The sequence below is a fragment of the Aspergillus homomorphus genome (assembly GCF_003184865.1).
Source record: "Aspergillus homomorphus CBS 101889 unplaced genomic scaffold BO97scaffold_16, whole genome shotgun sequence".
Lineage (NCBI taxonomy): Eukaryota > Fungi > Ascomycota > Eurotiomycetes > Eurotiales > Aspergillaceae > Aspergillus > Aspergillus homomorphus.
The window spans coordinates 523,675-545,690 of NW_020291902.1; the positions used below are offsets into that span (position 1 = coordinate 523,675).

Consider the following 22,016-nt stretch of genomic DNA (forward strand, 5'->3'; position numbering starts at 1 on the left):
CTGTGTTTCATCTCTATATATATCATGCATGCAATTCGATGCCTTCGCTTGACTCATATACGAGTATTTTCTCCAAAGCATACAGCACCCTAGAGATCCACACATATATCCAAACCAATACTCAAAGAGACGACCTCGCCTGACGATCACTTCAACCTATCAGAACAGTCCATTAACACAACAAACTCAAATCCTCCCATCAACCATCCCAACCATATACAACCCCAGACAAACAACCACAGTAAAAGGAAAAAGGAGAGGAGGGAAAACCCACTAAGCAAACAAATACTTAGCCGCATGCTCGACATGATCATCCGAGAACGTAGCCATAGTATAATAGCTGTGATCGTAATCGGGCTGATAGCGCACACGGACGCCCTCCACGCCAGCTTCCTTGGCAGCTTTCTCGAAGTTCTCGGGCAGCAACTGGCCCTGCTTGTAAAAGTTGTCGCCGGTACCCTGTAGCAAGACGGTCAGCGGCAGCACAGCACAATCACACCCTTAATCCCCAAGCAGAACAGCCACAGAAGCACAGCCAAGACAGAACATCCCGGGGGAAAAAAAACTTACCACATCAATCAACACATCCAACGGACCCTTCCACTTCCGCACCAACTCCGTGGCATCATGCTCCTTCCACTTCTCCACCTGCTCCTCACCGAAATACCCGCCAAACGCCTTCTGGCCCCACGCACAGTTGACGGGGTTCGAGATCGGCGCGAACGCCGACACGGACTTGTATTTGCCGGGGTTGCGGAGGAACTATATCCCAACACATCAGGTTCAAAATTCCGGTGGAGAATTTGAGAAAGAAAAGGTAGGTAAAGGGACGGGGGGGGGGGGACGTACCAGCGTCAAGGCCCCGTGTCCGCCCATACTGTGGCCCGTGATGCTCACCCGCGAGCTATCCAGCTGTGGGAACGCCTGAAACACCGTCTTCGGCAGCTCCTCTGTGATGTAGGTGTACATGTTGTAGCCGTTGTTGTAGGGGGCTTTGGTGGCGTCGATGTAGAAGCCGGCGCCTGTGCCGAAGTCCCATGCCTCGTCTTCGCCGGGGATGTTGAGGCCGCCTTTTTGGCATGGTTGTTAGTTTTGAATGTGATTAATTGTGCTTGTGGATTGGGGGGAGGAAAGGAAGAGGGAATTCTTGAGACCGGGGGCATGATGAAAGGGTGCGTGGAGGGTAGGTAGGTAACGCACGAGGGCTGGTGTCCGGGTACAGCACGGCGATACCCTTCTTGCTGGCGCCGTGCTGGAAGAAGCCCTTCTCTGAGCAGTTGTCCGCTGTGCAGGTCAGACCGGACAGGTACAGCAGCACCGGGATCTTCTGGGAGGGGTTCTGGAAGGCCTGCGGCGGCAGGTAAAGGTTGAAGGACATCTCGCATTTGGTGGAAGTGGCCGCATGGCTCAGCTTCAGCAGCTTGCCGCCGAAGGACGCGATGGTGGCTTTGGTGGTGACGGACATGGTGATGGTGATGGATGGTGGAATTGACTCGGGACTGTTGAGAAGCTTCCCGGAAAAGAAGGGAACTGAGAAGAAGAAGAGCTATAAGAGACAGGAACGCGGAAACGACGATGAGGGGAATTCCGCGGGTGAGGGGAAAATGAGGGGCGGTGGAGCTTCGGGAAATTTTCCCCTTTGCGGTTGTGACATGGTTTCATGACATAGTTTCCCGGCTGTTGATAAGCCAACAATCCATTAGTTACTACTACTACTCTACTGCCAATACAAAAGGAGAATCCAGAAAGACAATGATATCATATGCTGTATGAAAACGCAATCAATAACAGTGCAATGGAGGTACTCAGCACCTTGGAGCACCATAAACACCTCAGTCCATAAAAAAATGCCTCGCTTGTTACTCCAAGAACACCGAGGGGATGCCATAAATCACTGGCGCGGCACCATTCAAATACTTCAAAACGCACGCCTGTCGTGACTGACAGACGGCTTCATCCAAGGCCACAGCTTCAGCTTCGCCACCAAAGAGGCCCCACTTGTCAAACGTACTCTTAGCGAATCGATCAATATCCTTGTCTGTCACGTCCCACAAGGTAGCCACCAACGCCGGACTCCCCGCATGCAGGTAATTCATCGGCGTCCCGTACGGCTCATACTCCCCTGCTTCCGTCAGAGCTCCACTACTGCAGCCCATGAGGAAGGTAATGGCGCATCTTTCCAGCCGTTTGATCGTTCGGCCTCGGATGTACTGCGCACCACTACCGTGTCCGAAGTAAAGGAATAGACTCTTAGACTCCAGTCCTTGTCTGAACTCCTCCTCGGTTGGTTCCCGCTTTGAGATTCCCTTCCAATGTTCCAAGCCCAAAAGTTCTTTCTCGAAGGTGCCCTGGGTCGTTTGCAAGTCGCCAGTAGGGTTCAGGATATAGGTGCCGTTCTTGCTATCAACGCCGAAGTCATGCTTGCGATCTGCGCGTTCGGTCTGGAATTGCAAAATGCGATCACGAAGGCATTCCAACGACGGCACTCGGCATACGGGAAGGCCCTGAAGGCACGGAAGAGATTCCCAAGGGAACATGTGTAGTGACTTATCGAGAACCAGGACCGTGCTGTTCACTGTTCGACTTTCGTGGTCGTTGCGTATTGTATCGTGATGTCCCCTTAGGGCATCGAGCGTTTCCACGACCATCATATCGAAGTCAATCTCATCATACGCGTTGCGCTCGCCTTGGAATTGCAGAATATCCACGACAAAGTAAAGCAAATCCATCAATGTTTCCTCGGGGTCTTCTTGGCTTTCTAGGTCTTTGACACCGAGGAATAATTCCAGCACGTTCGGATGCAAGGTCAAGTGCGGACCCTCGGCACGTCTACCTTTCTGGCGAGAAGGTAGGTGTTTGTCCAAGACATTTTGGAAAAGAGCAGCAAACCTCTCCAGGGATTCAGCTTCGTGAGGCATGGGAGAGAAGATTCCACGGAAGCCACCGAACCATACATTTTCGATGTTCTGTAGCAGGTTCTCCATACGTCGGTCAAGGGCTTCGCGGTTCTTCCACCATTCTTTCTTCGATTGCCGATCATTCTGGTGTCTGGCTGCGTGCGCACTCTCGTTCGTCAGCTTGATAAGCTCCTTCATCTCCTCCTTTCCATCATCGAAAGTAAATTGATCTTCTTCATCGTCCTCGGAGCCACGCTTAAGGGGGAGTCGTAAGAGGAAGGGCGAGCGACCCTTGTGCAGCCTTGAAACAACGAATTCAGTACAGTCGGCACTAAGAGACAAAGAAAGGACGTTCCAATTCTCCGGCAGAATCTCAATATAGTCCTCTGTGAACCGCGAGTAGAGGTTCTCCTCCAGCTTGGCTTTTGTTTCGGCGCTTGGCCAAAGCAGAGGATCGCAGTAGTCTGCTAGCTGCTTGTCCAGATCAATAGCAGCTCGCTCACGCGTAAACGCACCAATTCGGCCAACTTCGTTCATGTTTGCCGGAGACTGAGTCAATGAGCCCGAGCTTTCCGGTACAGTAACATGGGAGAGCATGGAAATCCGGCTCATCAATCGGGAGGCGGCGTGACTATCAAGAGTCGATCCCAATGTCGTAGCCGTCGGGAAGATGGCGCTCAGGCTCTCACCGGCCTTGGATAGCATCACGGAAAAGTCCTCTGTCGGCTTAGCAGATTTAGCCCTCGTGCTCCGTGCTGGCGTCCGGGTCGGGGCTCTTGTCTTCCGCGTGGTTGTTTGTCTGCTAGTACTTGCTTTACTAGAGCCCTTGCTCGGTGACTGGAGTGATGGCAGGGAGATGGTCGATTCCGGGAGAACGCAGTAGACAGCATGTGTTGCAAAGTGCCGAATGGCATCCGCAAGTAGATGCTCGCTTTCACCGATCTGCAAAGATATCTGGCTGTCTCGAGACGTCGCGAACTTGCGCGCATCATGAAGTGTCACCGACGCTTTCTCAAACTCGCGCAGCGTGCGCAAACAGGCAGCTTGCTGTCGAAGGATCTCGCTTCTCAAGTGTGAAAGGGATGTAGACTCGGACTGGTTCGCAGTCGAGGAAGTGTCTGTCGCCCTGAATGTAGTCGAAGCGGACACTGTGGTTGCGCGAGTTCTGCGTGTTGTTGTCGTGGCGGCACGTTGGCGCGTCTTCCGAGCCGTTCCCTGGAGTTGTAGCTTCTTCATCTCGTCTTCAAGTTCTGGTATCGCTGCGGAGGCATCCAATCCATTAGGGCCAGCCACTTGAGTCATAATGCGATCAGCCTCGAGAAGAGCACGTTGCTCGTCGGAATAACGGCCTTGAGCCCTGTAAAGAGAAGCAAGGCCGACCTGAAGCGAAACCAACTCGACACTGCTCTCGAGCTGTTGAGAAAGAGATTCTGCCGCTTTGAGCAATTCCTGGCCCTCTGAAAGATGGCCACCGAAGATCCAATGGGACCCAAGCTGTGCTTGAGACGCTATGAGACGGACATTCGCATTCAGAGACTTGTTAATCTTAAGAGCTTGTTCCCCATAGTAGATAGCATCTTGGAATAGACCATGATGAGCCGAGAGACTTGCAAGATTGAGCAGCGCGGTATGGTGCGAGCCAATATGAGGCCAGAAAGGGGCACCCTGAGAAAAGACAGGATTCGACACGGGAGCTGCTTGCGCAACCTCGAGTTTTGCCATCCCTTCAACCACTGTCTCTAATTCGGAGTTGTCGCTGGACTGGATCATCTTATCCTGTTTCTTCTGAGAAAGCCTCTCTATCTTGGCCCAGATTCTGCAATTCAAGCGAACAGAAAGTTTGGCAAAGAACAGAGCATCGTTGACTAATCCCTGGGCGAAAGATAGCCGAGAACTCATGAAGGCTGCATCAGCGACCAGTCTCTCCCACAGAATTTTGGTTAGAGTGGAGCAGTTATTCAGGTCTTCCTTCTTCTGATATTTCTCATAGAGAGCTCTGGCTTTGGTGAGTCCGGTCGCCGCTTGTTGAATATCTCCAGTCTCGAGGAGATAGCCCACATTAGCTAGGTGGTAAGACAGAATTGCCAAGCAAGTGGTGTTCGAGTGAGTAAGATAACGCTCCGCACGCTTGAGGAGAGCGCTGGCTTTTGTGCAGAATCCAAGTCGGCTATATTGCAGTACCAAACGTGATAGAACGATGATTGCTTCCGAAAAGTTACCCGATTCTTGAAGCTCCGTAGTTCTCAGTACCAGTTCAAGTGCTGAAAGCTGCAGCTTCCAGAGCCCGTGGATCTCGGTATAGTCAACAATTGCCCTCATTTGTAGTAGATAATGATCAAGATCGCCTATCTTCATGAGAAGAGATTCCAGATCGCCGCAATCTCTTAGCATGGCATTCCACGATAACAGGACTGTCTCTAGAGTGGAGGGTGAGAGATTTCCCTCATGGAGTCCGAGTGTCAGTCGAACCGAGTTGTGAAGGTGTGGTGATAGTGTAGCAAGGTCGGAGTCTTCGCCGGTCTCATCCTGGTCGATGCATTGAAAACCTGCGCCAATAACGCTCGACAGCAAGCTCGGATCCATCGAGCCCGGATGCTCCAAAGAAAAACGTAATATGGTAAGAACAACGCGTAGAAGACGAACGGGATGGGTGTCGGAAGTATACAAGGTGAGTATTTGAGTGGTAAGCAGGGTAAAAGTAGATCGAAATGCTTCATCTGAGCAAGCGCTGGCGGGAAATTCAGCCAGCAACCCCAACTGCCACTCCATCAGGTGGCCTCTCTGACTCAGGTCTAGGCTGTCGTCATCAAAGATGCCGTTCGACTTCGACTTTCTGGATCTGAGATTCAATTTCAGAAGGGCATAAAGAACGCGCCCAAGCATGAATCCATTGCTCTTGGGATCTTGACACATTTTGTGAGGAAAGCAGCCCACAGTGGATGGAATGACTTGATCGAGCGTGCCGGTTTGTATGTGTTCAAAGATCGACTTATAGAATGCATGTTCTGATTCCCGAGCATATCCCCCTTCCATGTACGTATGTGCTAGTCGTTCATATTTGAGGGGCGCGAATCCGGCGACACGTTGCGAAGGTGAGCAATTCGACAATAAGGTTGCAGATTGCTTCAAGATAGGCAAGAGATCACGATAACCCTTTCCAGATTCTTTCTCTTTGATATAACGAGACCAGAACAGATTTGACAGTTTGACGAATGCATTACCGACACTTTCGACGATTGGAGAGCCGAGGTGCTTCTCGCCGTGAGGTTCGATTGTCATCACTAGTCGCTGACAATCAAGTAAAGTCGGTTGTATTTCCTCCCAGGAGGGTCTTCCAGATGTGATAGCCAACCGTCCAACCGCGATGACAGAATCCACAGCGGCAAATGCAATGTTCTGGGATCCTGCGACACGCCTCTCGAAGGACTCCGACTCCTTCGGTTCTTCTTCTGTCGGCTTTCGCCCAATATACCGCCGCAGAAACCGTATGAAGCCGTTGAGATACTCAGAGATTTTCGCACAAACATCGTCCTGAGCCTCATTCTTATCCTGTTCCTTTGACATAGCCTCACCGAACCAGCTCATTGCCGACTTCTTGAGCCTTGCAGCTTCAACCAAAAGCTCATCCAGGTCGTTCGAACTGCCTTTGAGGGGTAGACATAAGACATTCGTAGCATCCGTGACTACAGCAGGCAGGGAAGCAGTCGAAAATTTAGTCGAATGCTTGACAGCTTGAAAGTGAAGAGAAGCGATCTTGCAGCGAACAGTTGCGAGGGCAAGGCACTGTCCATTAAACAGCGGGGTTATAGACTCCGTGAAAAGCTTTAGTGCTTCCTCAAAGCACCCCGCATCCTGGGCAAGCTGCCCCAAGATAGCTGCTATCCTTGCCACAGATACATTGTCTTTGACGCTGGCAGTCGAGCGTTTCTGGACGTTGGTGAAAGCTGACTGGAGCCGTACGATGTTTTTGTACAGGGCAGCAAACTCCGATTTAGTCACTCCTTTGCTTTGGTGAACGAAGCTAGCCAGGTATCGAGCCATTGGGTCCCACATCTCTCTTGCGTCGTCACAGACATGCCCCGAAGTTTTCCAGGACATGCAGCGAATTTCTAACGATAGCAGTTGCAGAGTCAACGAGGTCATCGGCTTCAGCTTGGTGGATGTCTGGTGGGCGATGGAAGATAGGGACAAGACGGTATTAGATAGTAATTGAAGTTGCATCGCGGCTTTTTCGGGATTCAGCGCTCCTGATTCGAGGGCGGCTAGGATGACGTTCGCTGGGCTGCTCAGATCTGATAGCTGGAGGGATGAAATCATGTTCTGGATGGTCGCAGCTTTCTTTTCGGACGAGATAAGTCGTAGGGCATTGGACTGGAATGTCACCAGCAAGCCAAGCAACGGTCGCACTGAGCCAGGGTCGGGGAAGCTAAGCAGATCAGACATCTTTTCCTTGACTGCTTCTTCCTCGGGCTCCGCGGGGCTTGGCCTCCTGCTGGAAGTTTTCTTCGCACTCGAGGCTTGACTATCCAAATGCTGTTGTATCCTCTTCTTCAGTGCCCTCAACTCTTTGTATGCCATGTCGTTCAATCCCAACGACAGGAGCCTTCCAGCCAGTACGCAAGCGCCCTGTTCAAGTTGCAGATTCAAACCCCCAACTTCCTGCTCGCTCTTGAGTGTCCTTAAGCAGGACAGCGAGAGCCGTGCGCACTCGGCCACAGCAGGAATCCCATTTTCGAGCGCGGCCGCATTCGTTTTGCGGGGCGATTTTGTGACGCGGCTTGGTGATGCAGGATTGCGTGGTGTTGACGCGCGAGAATCGTCCCGTTTCGTGCTAGAAGTGAGTTTCATAGCCTCCGAGAGGGTCCTGAGTGTCGTGTTGAAGACTTCCGTCGCAAGAACAAGCTTCTCTTGGTTTGATACACGCGCAGCGTCTTGTTCCATCACGGTGTTGAGAGCCGCTTCCGCCGCGGAGACCTTCGTCCTCGTGCCTCTTGTTGATTTCGTTCTTGTTAACGGAGTAGTTGTGGCTTTTGTTGTTCGCCCCGCTCGTCTTACTGTCGTGGGTTCGGTGTCCATGGGCGCTTTCGTCGACCCGCGGAAGAGTGTTTGGAGAGATAGCACGGTGGCCGCCGAGCATGTCGAGGTGGAGCGGACGGCCAGCTTCACCGATTCCAGAGAGGAATCGGGGAGGAGTGTTGCAACCGTCATGGTTGGCGGAGGTATAAGAAGCTCTGCAGACCGTGCCGTCTGCGAACCTTTGTCGTCTGTCAGTCGCAGATGGAAGATCGAGCCTGGCCGCCTCCGATGTGGTTATGACATCCGAACGGGCAGGGCCAAGCAAAGCCGCGTTGTCGCAGCAACAAGCCCGCAACCATTCCCAACCTGGACTAGCGGGGCTTCTGCCTGCCCGACGGGCTTGTGGCCTGAGGCAGCTCATGGCTTGTGCCGTCGTCTCTAGTAGAATTCCAGTTGCGATCGCACCGAATCGGGGCTCTTTGGAAACGTCAAACTTTCGCTCTCACAAGGCACACTCTGCTCATCGGTCATGGCCTCCATCACAATGTCGTCTCTCCGGCCTTCCCTCCGAATGTTAACCAGAGTCCATCCCATACGCAGTACAGCTGCTGCGCAATTCACGGCACCGTCAACTCAACCATTACGCACCACCCGCCCTTATTCCAACGGATCCCGATTTATGCCCCGATTCCTGGAGGCAGATGTATGGACGACGTTTATTCCGGCGTTCATCCGCATTCGCTTCACCAGAGGAACCAAGCCCTACACGCCGAAGTCGAAAGAATGGAACCCCGCCAGCTTCTACATCATCATCTTCATCCTCATCGGTTCGCAAGCGATCCGGATGATCGCGCTTAAGAACGACTACGCCGACTACACCCGCTCAACGGACGCGAAGATCCGACTCCTGCGGGAAGTAATAGAGAAGGTTAATAAAGGGGAGGTGGTGGATGTGGAGAAACTTCTCGGGACGGGCAATGAGTCCAAGGAGAGAGAGTGGGAGGAAGGTCCGTTGCTTGCTTGTTGGACGTCGTTCGGTGCGGTTCCTTGCTAACCTTGTTTTCGTCCTGTAGTGCTTCGCGAGATCGAGGAGGAGGACTCCCTGTGGCACCGCAGATCCAGCACACGCGACTCCGCACCACAACAACCCCAGGAGGAGGTGAAGGAAGAGACGGCGAAGACTGTCGCAAAGGATCCTGTTATACCCGCTGAGACGCCTACGAATGCGGAGCCGCCGGCCGATGGGAAGACGAAACGGAGAGTCAACTTCTTCTAGAAACAGTTGTTGCCACGAGGAGGACCGATGCAAGGCAAAATCGCCCAACAATTCATAACGGAGACGTGGCTGTCCTGCTGCATTCTTCCCGACATAAGAGCCTGTTCCGAACTACTCGCAGCTTCTCGAAGACATATCTTGATGCATAAGATTCTCACGCTAGAGAATATGGCTCACGATTGCAATACGGGCTAGCTTAATTCGTTTCTCCGTTAACATCTGACGTCTTCACCTGGACTTACACCCCTCTCTTACCAAGGTCAATCCCGCAAGACACATGTATATACAGAGGCTTACGAGAGGGGTCCTCACACGCTTGTATCAGCTTTACCTTGCGATATGATTCTCAAATCATCAGCACCCCACGGCTTATTGCTCCGGGTATCGTCATATGTCCCTTCATGGAGAGGCCAACGAGATGCATGATATAATGCAATGTTTTTTGTACCTATAGTTCTGTCGTCGCTATGATTGACCTGTACAATATGTACCTGCCTCATACTTCCTCAGTCCCCTTCACAGGTGAAACCGAGCGGGCTATGAGAGTGAAGTATTAACAATATTGAATATATCCCAGAGGCAGTATGAAAAAGTGTATATTCGAAACTCTAGTCAATCCAACTGCTATGGAAGATAAACAAATCAGGTACCTGTACACCGATATGTGACGCCCACATTTGTATGTGAAGGGAGGGGAAGGCAACAGATGCAGGAATCACCGAAGGACTGCGGAGGCTATTCGTGGGATCAGTATGAATCAAGTCTAGATACCCAAACAGCGGTCTAGTAACAAGGGACTCCTCCCAAGTCTATCTGCTTTTGTTACATGTGATGGTGCGGACATAAGCTCGGAAACACGACAAGAAGCGGCCTTAGCTCCAAGCAGGCCAAGAAGAGAATTCCAGTGATGGCGAATAAAGGGCTTCAATGGGATGAGAAACAAAGACTATTTTCATTCAGGACGAAAGTGGGAAAAAATTAAGACGAGAAGCCAAATCATCGCTATGGAAACAAAGGTCGTGTGTGTCTATTGCTGGGAGGGTTGCAGAAACTTGGGCCAGCGCTCGGCGGCGGGGATTCGAACGCGGCCAATGTTCTCGTCGATGTCCAGGATCAATTTCAGGGCGTTTCTGGATCTGAGGTAAGGGAGAGGCGCCGTGGCAGTGGTAAGGCCAACGCCGGGTTCGACGTGTCCAATAGGGGAAACATCCTCGTGGCCACCGGGCATGGGAAGCAACTTTTGGAGAACCTCATAGGCAGCCAATGTGAAACCGAATTGGGGGGATGAACGAAGGATGCGCGCAGGACCACCCTTGAAGAAAGCCTTGAAACCTTCTTCCTTCCAAACAGTGGCCGCGCAATGACGCAGACCGGTGTAGCCGACTTCACCCTTACGAGCTTCAACCTGCAAGCGGGTCTTGATAACATCGCAAGGCGTGGTGAGATAAGCAGCAGGCATACCAGCAATGGCACCTGCGGTCAACAGTTGCACGACACCAAGCTTGTGGGTGGCAGTTTCCCCAAAGAAGTCGGACTTGAGATGAGCGTATGTTGGGAAGTAGATCGCGGAGAAGGGGACTGAGGGATTGTGGTCAGCACCGGTAAATCAGGAGATAGACGGAGGAAAGTCCACTTACCATCACGAAGCAAGCAAGCACTTGCACCCTTGTACAGACCAACCAGACCCAGGTTCTTAACGATCCAAAGAGCAGAGCGACGCGGCGCTCCCTCAACGGACTTAGCGATTTCACCCTGAACCTGGAGACGAATCTTGACAATTTCGAGGGGGTTGGTGAAGATCTAGCAGAATTCCAGGTTAGAGCGCTGCTGAAAAATGTGTAATTGGTGAAGCGCAAACTTACGACTTGACAAGCTCCTGCAGTACCACCGGCAATGACCTCGTGGCCGGTCCAGATCTTTCCATTCTCCTTGTTGGTGAAGTGTCTACGAACAAGGTCGTTGACTGTGAGCTTGATAGCCTTTTCCGGAGCAACTCCGATCAATTGAGGAATGACACCCGAGTACAGACCGAGGAATCCCTCGTTCCGGATCACTTTCCTGGCACAATCGATCGAGTTGTTGTACAACCTCTCTCCTACCCGCGTTGACCGCTGGTTTTGCATTCGAGTCTTCACCAAATCAATGGGATAAACCATAAAAGCACCGAAGGCACCCGCAAGACTACCAAGTGCAAAGTGGTGTACAGACTCGAGAACGCCGTAGAGTACGGACTTGGTCTTGTCAGCCACCTGGTGAGCCTTGTCCGATGCGGCTGAGACCGCCTGCCCAGCAACCACAAAGGGTGTGCGCCATGAAGCATCAATGACCTTGGCAAAGTCCTTTTGTGAGAGTCGACCAGAAGGCGCATCAAGTCCGGCAAAGTGGAACAAGATATCGGCTTCCATCGGGGTGAACAGAGAGAAGCGAGTGACACGGGCGGCCTCGTTCAGGAAATCCGCGCGCGTGATTTTACCGTCAAGGCTCTTCTTGGTCGCTTCGCGGACAATAACGTCGATCATATCCATCTCGCGCATGATATTCTGGAAGGCACGGACAGTAGCATAGGAGATCTTTGTCCCAGTCGAGATGTTGCACAGACTGGGAAGGTTCTCGAGGACATAATCGGACAGCTTGTGTTTCGATGTCTCGAGAATGATACGCTGGAAGTCCTCGGGCTCAATATAACCATCACCGTCCTTGTCAAACACATGGAAAGCTTGTCTGATGCGCTCACCCTGCAGACCACGAAGCATTTGAGCAAACTGAGGATACGTCATATCATGCCGGGTCTTGGTCCGTCCGGTGTACAGGGAGGCCCATTCTGAGTTCCATTCAAAAGGTATACTATCGCTGGTCTTGTTCAGGTTGTACAGTTGCTGAAAGTTCTCCCACTTCACCGAGCCGGTTCCTTCTGTGTCAAAGAGGCGGAAGGCAATCTCATACTCGGCGTCCGGTTTGCCTAGGAGGTTCTCAAAAGTAGTCCAATCGGCGAGGCTAAGCTTTCCGGTTCGCCGTCTGTCGGCCACGAGGAAGAGAATTCCATAGTGTTCACGTTTGATCTTGTGCTGCAGTTTCGCGAGAAAAGTCCGTATATTAGCTGGAAGCTCGAGTCACGGCTAATCGTATGACGCATACAGCGCAAAGAAAACACAATACGCGAAGGGAGTCGAATCACTTACATAGTCCTCGTGCTTGGGGGCGATGGCGTCGACAAAGTCATCTTCCGTCATGTAAAGATCTCCTGATGCCTCATCTTTGCGTGCATGGCGCAGGAAATTGCTTTTGATCTGATGCGACGGTTGGGGCTCCGAGGAGCTACCGACCAAGGACTCCTTGACTGCGTCCTTTACACTGGCCATTGTGATATAAAATAGACGGAGACAAAACCAAAAACAATCGATCTAAATCCCAACAAAATGAATGCGCCGACTGCGACAACAATAAGGAAACTGAACGGCAGAAGGGTAATCAACCCAGGGAGTGGCGGGAGAAGTCGGAGGAAGAAGGGGCTGGGGATAAGAAAGGTGAGTGGAGACGGGGGGAACAAGACAAAAATAATGGGGGGAGAAAAGGCTCCAAACAGTTAACAGCGGTTGATTGATCAGTTATGCTGGAGTGTGAATCATGAATGTGACTGCTGCAAACTGCTCATTGAGAAATTGTAGAAAAAGTAAGTCGATTACTGTCTACTGTCCAGTGTTTACAGTTGATCCATTGCGCCTTTTCTCCTCCCCTCCCCAGTAGTTCCTTTTCTTTCTTTTTTGTTCATGCATGCTTTTATTACTGACTATCGGATAAAAGACTCTGCTTACTTTGTGTTGCCCACTCAACGATTGACATGCAGGGACGAATCGCCGCCCATCAGCAGTCTTCACCGCCTCTGGCTTAACGCGTGTTATCTAGTAATTAACCGGGCCGATGAGGCCTTTTCCCTCCTTTAGTGAAGGAGGATTTGTACCATCGGAGTTGAGGCCGAGCGCAGGTCAGCTGGGGGTTTTCTCTCGCAGGCGATTGCACTGGCTTATCTCTGGCGGCAATTCGAGCCCCCATCCAACTCTTCAGATCCAACTGTGACTGTAAGGTACTGTTCCATCGGGCTTCTTTGTGGCTTTCTCCTCGATGGGTTCCAATTTAAGCACAGATCAATTGTCAGAATCTTCATCTTTGCCTTCCAACCTGACGAACAAAGTGACTCGAAACAATGGACGGAGGCGAATTGACCCAAGGGACGAGCCAAGCGCCCCTCACGGAATTCGCCATGGACACCCACACGGTAACACCGGAACACTGGCCACCCGCGACACGATTGTCCATCGACCCCTGGGGCCCCGGGGACTACCCGATAAAGCAGAGGCAACCCAACAGCAGAAACTCCTCAACGGGGAAGACGATGCTTTATCAAAGACGGAGGAGGGTGGTCAGAATGCATGCATTCTCAAACCCGCGCTATCTGAATGACAATGAGCCCTACCTCTCATTGAGAGGCATACTGCAATCTCCAGTCATTGACCTCAGCACCCTACTCATTGCGGTACAACGTATAGCCCAAAGTACGGATATGCGCTTGGTGCAGAGAAGCATGAGTGGTATGAGGCCATAGCCAGTACCCGATCTCGGCGAAGGTGGCCAATGTTCCGATTCGAAATTCCAGGCGTGGATCGGCAGCCGCACGGTAGGGCGCTCCTAGGCTAATCTGACCGTCTAATCTACTCCGTACCCCGTAAGAGATCAAGACTTCATTCAGCCCTTCAATTTCTTCGCCATTTCACATGACATTTTCGTCTGACACAATTCACACCACATAATAGGCAAGTTTTGACCAAACCCCACCTATCTCCCATCTCGGCCCGATTGTTTTTCGAGGGACCCGCGAATGAGAAGTGATTGCCCACCAGAGAAAGAGGGTCCGGAGTCGGTGGAGTCGGGACGAGACTTGGACGAGAGTCGAAGTGCAAGGCGGGTTCCTCTTACCTAAGAAATTGCCTTTTACCCCGTAAGTCGGTGCCAGCTGGGCTCAAAGTTTGTTCGCGATTTATTCCGGGGTTGAGTCCGGGTCATGTTCTATATCGGGTCCGCTCCGTCAGGCTCCAGCTGGCAATGGCCAATTTCCTCCAGGGTTGGCTGGCTGTAGCAGAGGAAGAAGCAGTTTGTCGAATTCAATCCGAGCAATGCAATTTGAGAGTCTCGAAGCTCTTGAAGCCAACCGCCAAGGCATGCGGAGACACTTTTGCTCCGGAGCTACTAAGGCTGCTATCAATTGCAATTGTGATCGCGCCCAGCCAGGGGTGGTTTAAAGCTTACTACGGAGTAGCCCCGAGGTCTTCAGCACTTACGCAATTCCATTTACTCACCTGGCTCAAATCAGTGTAATTAACGACACTATCTACAGAGTAGTCTATCAATGCCGGGCTTTTGCGGAGAAAGAAGGAGGGGGTCCCTGCTCACGACACCCTAGGAGTCAGGACTAAAAGTGCCGGGCTGCAGCTCAATCTCGTCTGTAGCTTTGCGTGTCATCGGCTTTCCTCTTCGGGAAAAGCCACGCGACAACCTACTGTTCTCGCTCTCAATCCAGGCATTTTCGAGAGAGCCAACCTTTTGGCTCGGAATACTATTCTCGTCCTCGAGATGAAAGGGGTTCCGAGATATGATTCTCATTCATGGGCGGGTTCGATTGAATTAGCAAGCAGTTGAAACGCCAGCGTCGGATTCTGGATCTATACCTTTCGCTGAGACTTACCGGCGCCGACTTACTCATGACTTATGATCGGAGAATAGAGAGGCCGTCTCAGGTCACTATTACTAGATCAACAAAGCAGCGCCCAAAGGAAGCAAGGCTTCATGACCAAGTTGCGGATGATCTGTCCGACGAAGACAAGAGCTGCTACAATCCACGTTCAGCTTCTTGTCGCATTTATTACGTCCCTCCCATGCACATTTGCGTAGCTCGCAAGGTTGGTGACACTGCTTGACTCCAACTAGTGTTTTTAGCCATAGAGACTATGCTACCGACTGCAAAGCTACTCCATCTACCAAATACGCATCCTCGCGCACCTTCCTATCATACACGGCTTGTTCACACAGAAAGTTGCCCGTGAGCGCAACCCTCACGGAATATGGATGATCAAATCTATTCTGGACGAGGCATTCCTAAGAATATATATTGATTTTAAGTCCAATGAATGACCCAATACCACCAACTCCTCCTCGTTGGTTCAAGGCTTCTCTAGGCGAAGCAACCTGAACACCGCCCTCTCCACCGGCAGCAGATTCAACATGATGTGGTTGAACCTGAACGCCGTGAGCACCACACATGCACCGACGACAGCATCCAAAATGAAGTGATTGGCAGTCGCGACGATCGTTAGTCCCATCATCATCGGCCACAACGGTGCGATCGCCCGCAGGTACCAATGAGGACTGAACTTGAGCAGACACAACGCGATGAACATGGAATTTCCAAAGTGAAGCGAAGGCATTGCCGCAATTGTGAGCTGGAACTTGTTTTGTGTCCAGGCCGAGCCGCCCTTGTTGCTATGCAAGACATCGACAAACCCATACTCCTCAGGAAGAAGACGCGGGGGCATGCACCTCCACAGAGTCAGGATGGTGAAGGCAATGACATTCTCGAATGCCAGAGTGCGCCGGAGCGCCTGGTATTTGTCGCGCTGCACAAAGGTATAGCAATAGACCACAAATACCACGCCAAGAACGATATGCGAGTAGTATACACGCGCCAAGAAGGGCATGAGCCACGGAATCTCGTTGAGTATATACTTCTGAACAGAGAGTTCGACGTCAAGGTGGAAGAAGTGCTCAAGGCGGAGGATTGAGATAGCATGGCGCTCGGCTGTGTCGAAGATTTCCTTGTTGCCGGCGATCATCCGGGCGGAGAACGCTCGCAACCCTTGGTAAATCTTGAATCCCAAGTCAGATTATGCTCTTACATGCAGCAAGATAGGTGAGAGTATCATACCCAATATGTGAGCAGCCAATACAGGATTTCCAACAGAAAAGGGAAGTATGCTAGGATGCGAGACTGAATTGTGCGGCGGTTGCGGATCGAACGTTCGTCGTATGTGTTCGGCTTAGCATCCTCAAGGCCATCCTCGAGCAGCGGCGACTCAGCACTGGGAGATTCTAGCAATCGGGCATGCTTGCGTCTGTTGATCAGGGTTCCTGTGGTGAAAACCGCGACGATCGCTGTATCCGTAGAATAGGGATCAGTTACCGCTCGGATTCTGCGAAGTATTCGATTGATTTACCTCCCGGCTCCAGAAAATTCTGTAGGCCGCCCATTGTGATAGTAGACCGACAGTTGCGAGCAGAGATATAGGTTGTAATAATGCACGAGGCTCCGAAGTGGTTCAATTTCAACAATCGACTTGGCCGGATGTCTGGGGACACTAATGGGAATTGTTGACGTCACCACGTCCCAACCTTGTTTGGTTCGCGATCGAAGCTTTTGAACAACTCGAAAACATGAATTTAGGATGTGATGTACAATATATTAGCCCTCACAGGATGCAAGTCATGGCCTTGGAAATGCGAAGAGAAAACATTGTAGCCGGATGATCTTTGAGGCTCTGAGGGAGTCGCTTCAAAGCGTGGCTGCCGTTCGCTGCCATTCTGGACGCCTGATGCATGGATTTTGACCTGTTTGCATGGCTGGCCGTCCAATGTCAAAACCGGAAAAAGAGAGTAACATCATTGTTGACTGAAGGTCTGTGACCTTACCCCACTCAACAGCTTTCAGGGTCACTAAAAAGTACGGTCGAATCAATGAACACAAGCCATCCATGTATCGTGGCTTACCGAGACAAATTTTGCTCGCCTCGATTAACATTGCAGCACCCTGCCGGCTTTTCATGGCAGGGACTGGAGCTGGGCTGAGAACGCATTCCAATCCAATGGCCACTTGGAGTGGACCTTTTCGCCATTTAAGCTAGGACAAGCTTCAAGCATTCTGACGATCGGGCTTGTGGTCATCAAGCCGATTTTTCCAGCCAGTGGAACTTGAAGGCTGAACACAAGGCTGACCACGAGGATCCAGACCTTCTTGAGACTGTTGACTGTTGGTCGGCCTTGGGACTATTCTGAGAGGCTATGACGGATGTTGAATATATCGTGATCACCGTGAAGTGGGAGCGCCTCGGAAGGAGCTTTGGCTGTCTCGGTGAGTCGAGGCACGTATAGGCTGATCAGCACTGGCTATCGGGGAATCAGACCTATCACACAGTCTTTGCTCCCATCTTGCTTCACTTCACAATGCTTCCAAGTTGTTTCTTCTTGCTCGGGCGGTTTGTTACGTACCGATTTAACCTCCGGTGACCGGGTCCACAACCCCTTTTCAAACGTGTGGAAACCTTGAAGAGATCAAGGTTCCTCAAGCCGGATTGTCTAGGGCATTTATCAATTCGATCCAGCAGCCTTATGACCTCAGCATATTGATGCCATATCTCTGTGCTAAGATGAAGACTGATTGTCTAATCCCACCACTCAAAGGTGCCAACCGTCCCGTCCTCATCACTTTAAGTTCACAATTAGATACACATACGCATCACTAGCCCCAGCGGGATCCACGTATTGCACCAATGAAATCCCAGAGGAGTCAAGCAGTCCACCTGCCGGCCTTGATTCTTAAAGTGTCTTCAGCGGCGCTTGGCCAGATGTCTCAGGACATAGCCCGGGTCGGCCCTATCTCGTTGCATTAACTTCACCTTGTATGCTGGCATGGGACTTGTCTACAGAAGCCTGTCTTAAATCCCATTACAATCAAGATCTGGCAGTGGTTGTCGCGAGAAGTTGATCGACTGGACATCTGAGATGGCTATCACATTATTCATGCTTTTCGAAGTCTGATTTTGACCCTTTCCGACAGTCAGCCATGCTAATTTGGGTCTGAGTACGAATTGACTAGTTCTCCATGCCCACCACAACTGCGCATACTGATGCCACTCTGAACTTGACGGATAAGTTGGAGAATGTTACACACTATTGGGCATGTTCCTCAGATCCGGAATTCAGGATGGCTACCTCAGACTCTGCGTGGGCGGTACTTATTTCCCTTGGCTGGCCTATTGGCGGCCATAGGCATTGTCACCGAAGTCCTTCGCCAGTGGGGTAACGACACTGGCGGTCTTGACGTGTTTAGTTCCTCTGATGAGATCACAATCGCGCGAAGATTCGTGTTCACCTATGTCCCGTCCATCTTGAGCATGATTATAGCCATCCTATGGTCTGTCGTGGAATTCGATGCTCTGCGTCTTGAGCCGTACTTTCAACTTTCTAAGCCACAAGGGGTGTCGGCTGAGGTGCTTTTGCTAAATTATGAATTCGGCCATTTTACCACCGCCCCAATTTTTGCATTAAAAAATCGCCACTGGATGGCGGTTTCTATCTCGATATTGAGTATCCTCCTGCAATTAGTGTTTCCCACATTGCAGAGCAGCCTATTCAAAATGGACGATGCCACAGTCTATAATAGCCAACATCTTGAGATATGGCCTGAGTTGATCAATATGGAAGGGCAAGCGTCAATGTTATACAACTCGACAGTCAATCACACAGCCAATCGGGATCACCGATACCTAAGTTATGACGAACCAGATTCTAATAAATATGCGATGGCACCGGTGGACATTCCTTGGGATATCCAGTATGATACAAAGATGTGGGAACTCACCCAAACTGTTTACTGGGCACAGCTGTCTTGTACCGACTTGGCGGTGAAGGATGGTTTGACGATTGATATTGAGTCTAACAAGTCTACATCAGAAGCTGCCTTTTTATCTGACAGATCGGCGATCTGGGACATGGAAATTGCACCGTCGGTCTCCGAGCGGTGCTCAATGCAATTGAGTGAGACAATTGTCATGCCACCAACAAATGAATCGCTGCAGATATCGCATTGGCAGCCACTTGTATCTGCGCCGGGCTCTGAAGGCGAGTGCGCTGCTTTTGATCTTGTTGGTGTCGTCCTTGATATCAGCTTGAATCAAACCAGTGAAAGTGTTAACAGTACTTGGTCGAATCTACGGGGCTCTGCGTCCTCCCAGAATGCCAGTGGCTTTGGCTGCCAGATTCTCTACCGGACGTCAGAGGCCAGCATCTCACTGCAGGTCAACGGCTCACTCTCCGTTGCGGCATTGGATCCAGATTCCATAAGCAATGTTTCAGAGTCATCCTTGAATACGACACATTTCAAAAATCTTATTCTATCAGAAGTGCTTGCAACAAACGGCACCTCTTCCTGGACTACGAAGACGACCGGACAGAGTGCCCCTCAAAACCACCTAACGGCTAGACTTGATCGAGATATTCGAAAGGCTTTCGTGCCGTTGATGAACCGCATATTCGATCTCGGTGCTCAATCCAACTATGTCAAAGCCTCCCATGTGACACATCAAATGGCCATTATCGTTGGGCCGTGGCAATCTCTCATGTCTGAGGCGATACTTGCTTTGGGTGTTGTGGTGGCATTGTACCTAGCCTATGCTTACCCACGCCGCCCAAACCTGCTTCGAGGAGACCCTGCATCTATCGCATCGATGTGTGGCATTATGGCAGACATTATCGATACAACGCATATCTCGCATTTAAATTTTGATCATTTATCGACAAGGCAATTAAGATCTATTCTTCGAAACTACAACTGCCGCTGGCAACAGAATAGAGAACCACCCTGTATCTGCATCGAGCCATCTCATGGTACGTCATATGTCCCACACTCTTAGAGTTTTGAAAGCACCTGTGAAGAAAAAGCTCCTGACTTCGGATAGTGCCTCGCTCCGCAGAAAGGGCTTCGAAAGCCCGGACTGATCCAAAACCCCACTTCCTCCTGATCCCAATCTTCGGCCTTGAGATTCTAATCTTTGCCGCGGCTATTGCTGGTCTCGCAGCTATCATCTCGTTGTGCGTGAAGGATGGATACGTGAAGCCACTGACGTTTATCAGTTCGGGCAGCATAGCGGTTCTATTCTCCCTTATTCCATCGTCAATCGCATCTATCATACGTACGATCTGCCTTTCAATTTATCGGTATATGAGTGTCCTGGAACCATGGTCAGTGCTTCAAATGGGAGGAGCGTCCGCTGCTTCTTCTTTACTGCTTGAATATGGGTCCTTGAATCCATTTGCCTCACTCTTCAACTGGTTCAACTACAACCATATCCTACTCGGGCTGGTAGGAGTGGCATGTATCATCAATACCGGTCTCAGTATTCTGGTTAACGGTCTGTTTCAGCATGAACTTGGCCCTACAACTGTTGATGCGGATATGAAGACATTGTATAGCTATGAGACATTTGCCATTCGACAGCCGTCATCAGTGCTTCCGGAGCTTGATGTTATGCGGACTAGCATTTACAGTGGCGTCTCGCTGCTTCCATGGACAACCTCGAGTCATTCCTTTCTCCCCGCTTGGACAGACAACTCTTCAGATTGGCTCGTTGGGGGCTCCTTGCTGGGTGTTGGCGCTGACATAATATGCCACGAACTTTCGGTCCAGGATAGCTTCACCCAAGATCCTGGTTCAAATGGCGGTCGTTGGAAGTATACTCCATCTAACGAGTCGAATACTACCTGCGAAATAAATGCAATGCAAAACACAAAGGCTACTGAAAATGAGGGTATGACTGTCAATTTCTTCGCCTCGACACCTTCTGAAGCAGCTGACGGCTGCCATAAGCCAACTGTATTGGTCGTGGCTCAACCCAGCGGCAGCGATCACACCCACATAACTAGTGCCAGCACAGTGGCTATGATTTGCGAGTCTTTCATTGTCATACAGAATTTTTCAGTGGCTTTCAACTCGCAGGGATTCATACAAAACCATGTCCCACTCAACAATACCGCCATCAGTGAAGGTCCAATTCTCCAGAACGGGACTTTGAACCTGGACAATTACAACCGCAGACTTTCTAGCCCTGTCGCTCTTCATAACGCGTCCCAGGGTCAGAACGTTTCGGCTCAGGTCGACTACTTTGGCAGTCTGACGGTCAGTCTATACGAGATAATGAACTCCAATACATCACACATCGCCTTCGGTGCGCTGAAGACCGCTTCCCGCTCGGTTTATCGATCCATGTTCGCCACTGATCTTTCGCTCAAGAGAGACGCCTATTTTCGCTACCTCGATGCTCCTGCCCAAATAAAAGATGGCATCATATACCATATGTCGTGGGCCGTCGTTCCATCTTTTCTGTCATTCATTTGTGTCATGTTAGTCGTGGTATTTGACGCATGCATTGTGGCCTCAGTTTTTATTACTAGGAGGTATCGCTTCAAGTTTCCACGGATTCCTCGATCCATTGGTTCTGTCATGCCCTGGGTTACTCAAAGCCGGATCTTAGATGATTTTAAAGGCACATATGCATGGAGTGATGACGAGCGACGGAAGCACTTCGCTGATCTTGACAAAAGGTATAAACTCGACAGAATGGAGACGCTAGATGGGAAGTGGAAGTTCATTCTGGATGAAGACAGGGCAGTGAGCGGCGATGGTGATTCGATTTTAGAGGAGCCAGAGCCAAAAAGCACCTCGAAAATTCGGCTTCGGGTATTATTCAGGCGGACAACTTCCGAATCCTCAGATGAGAACCAGCACGGATGATTAAGTTAATCATTGGCATCAAATCTGTGTTCCAGGGCACAGCTTGAAAGGCTCATATTGATTTCCGCGGCGACTTGACCTTCAGTGGATGGCTTCTGCTCACTGCGAGGCACACCGGCCTCCCGTGCTAGGACCAGCATCTGCCGATTGCTCTATCTGAAGTGAGAGCTGTGCCCGTCTATAATGCAGTATGGAGATCTCGGAGAAACAGTGATCC

The 22,016-nt window shown here is 50.8% G+C and overlaps 6 protein-coding genes across 6 annotated transcripts; 2 read left to right on the forward strand and 4 right to left on the reverse strand.

Annotated features, from left to right (window-relative positions):
- Nucleotides 1-107: 107 nt before the first annotated feature.
- BO97DRAFT_368315 (S-formylglutathione hydrolase) lies at nucleotides 108-1,526 on the reverse strand. Its single transcript, XM_025692696.1, has 4 exons — nucleotides 1,201-1,526; nucleotides 850-1,070; nucleotides 571-762; nucleotides 108-459 (listed from the first exon to the last, which is right to left on the reverse strand). The coding sequence occupies exons 1-4, from the start codon at nucleotides 1,463-1,465 to the stop codon at nucleotides 274-276; spliced, it is 864 nt and encodes a 287-aa protein (XP_025551937.1). The 5' UTR covers nucleotides 1,466-1,526; the 3' UTR covers nucleotides 108-273.
- A 282-nt stretch (nucleotides 1,527-1,808) lies between these two features.
- Nucleotides 1,809-8,105, reverse strand: BO97DRAFT_389912 (separin; the record flags this gene model as incomplete). Its single annotated transcript, XM_025693736.1, has 1 exon — nucleotides 1,809-8,105. One exon carries the CDS (start codon nucleotides 8,103-8,105, stop codon nucleotides 1,860-1,862), a length of 6,246 nt encoding a protein of 2,081 aa, XP_025551938.1. The 3' UTR covers nucleotides 1,809-1,859.
- Nucleotides 8,106-8,457: 352 nt separating this feature from the next.
- On the forward strand, nucleotides 8,458-9,189 carry BO97DRAFT_424418 (DUF5321 domain-containing protein; the record flags this gene model as incomplete). The annotated part of the gene is made up of 2 exons (XM_025696970.1): nucleotides 8,458-8,920; nucleotides 8,987-9,189. The coding sequence occupies 2 exons, from the start codon at nucleotides 8,458-8,460 to the stop codon at nucleotides 9,187-9,189; spliced, it is 666 nt and encodes a 221-aa protein (XP_025551939.1).
- Nucleotides 9,190-9,790: 601 nt separating this feature from the next.
- BO97DRAFT_368323 (citrin) lies at nucleotides 9,791-12,851 on the reverse strand. Its single transcript, XM_025692697.1, has 4 exons — nucleotides 12,369-12,851; nucleotides 11,052-12,254; nucleotides 10,827-10,989; nucleotides 9,791-10,767 (listed from the first exon to the last, which is right to left on the reverse strand). The coding sequence occupies exons 1-4, from the start codon at nucleotides 12,546-12,548 to the stop codon at nucleotides 10,217-10,219; spliced, it is 2,097 nt and encodes a 698-aa protein (XP_025551940.1). The 5' UTR covers nucleotides 12,549-12,851; the 3' UTR covers nucleotides 9,791-10,216.
- A 2,550-nt stretch (nucleotides 12,852-15,401) lies between these two features.
- Nucleotides 15,402-16,485, reverse strand: BO97DRAFT_424420 (phosphatase PAP2 family protein; the record flags this gene model as incomplete). Its single annotated transcript, XM_025696971.1, has 3 exons — nucleotides 15,402-16,103; nucleotides 16,163-16,389; nucleotides 16,452-16,485. 3 exons carry the CDS (start codon nucleotides 16,483-16,485, stop codon nucleotides 15,402-15,404), a joined length of 963 nt encoding a protein of 320 aa, XP_025551941.1.
- Nucleotides 16,486-18,170: 1,685 nt separating this feature from the next.
- On the forward strand, nucleotides 18,171-21,799 carry BO97DRAFT_434327 (DUF3433 domain-containing protein; the record flags this gene model as incomplete). Its single annotated transcript, XM_025697669.1, has 2 exons — nucleotides 18,171-19,896; nucleotides 19,968-21,799. The coding sequence occupies 2 exons, from the start codon at nucleotides 18,171-18,173 to the stop codon at nucleotides 21,797-21,799; spliced, it is 3,558 nt and encodes a 1,185-aa protein (XP_025551942.1).
- Between the last annotated feature and the right edge of the window lie 217 nt (nucleotides 21,800-22,016).

What these genes read in the sequence shown, in the direction of transcription:
- BO97DRAFT_368315 (XM_025692696.1), bottom strand. Translation starts at nt 1,465, where the DNA reads ATGTCCGTCACCACCAAAGCCACCATCGCGTCCTTCGGCGGCAAGCTG. An exon ending in GTACCCGGACACCAGCCCTC is followed by an intron (nt 1,071 to 1,200) that starts GTGCGTTACCTA and finishes CATGCCAAAAAG; the next exon opens with GCGGCCTCAACATCCCCGGC. An exon ending in GACACGGGGCCTTGACGCTG is followed by an intron (nt 763 to 849) that starts GTACGTCCCCCC and finishes GTTGGGATATAG; the next exon opens with TTCCTCCGCAACCCCGGCAA.
- BO97DRAFT_368323 (XM_025692697.1), bottom strand. Translation starts at nt 12,548, where the DNA reads ATGGCCAGTGTAAAGGACGCAGTCAAGGAGTCCTTGGTCGGTAGCTCC. An exon ending in CCCCCAAGCACGAGGACTAT is followed by an intron (nt 12,255 to 12,368) that starts GTAAGTGATTCG and finishes GCGAAACTGCAG; the next exon opens with CACAAGATCAAACGTGAACA. An exon ending in TGCTTGCTTGCTTCGTGATG is followed by an intron (nt 10,768 to 10,826) that starts GTAAGTGGACTT and finishes ACAATCCCTCAG; the next exon opens with TCCCCTTCTCCGCGATCTAC.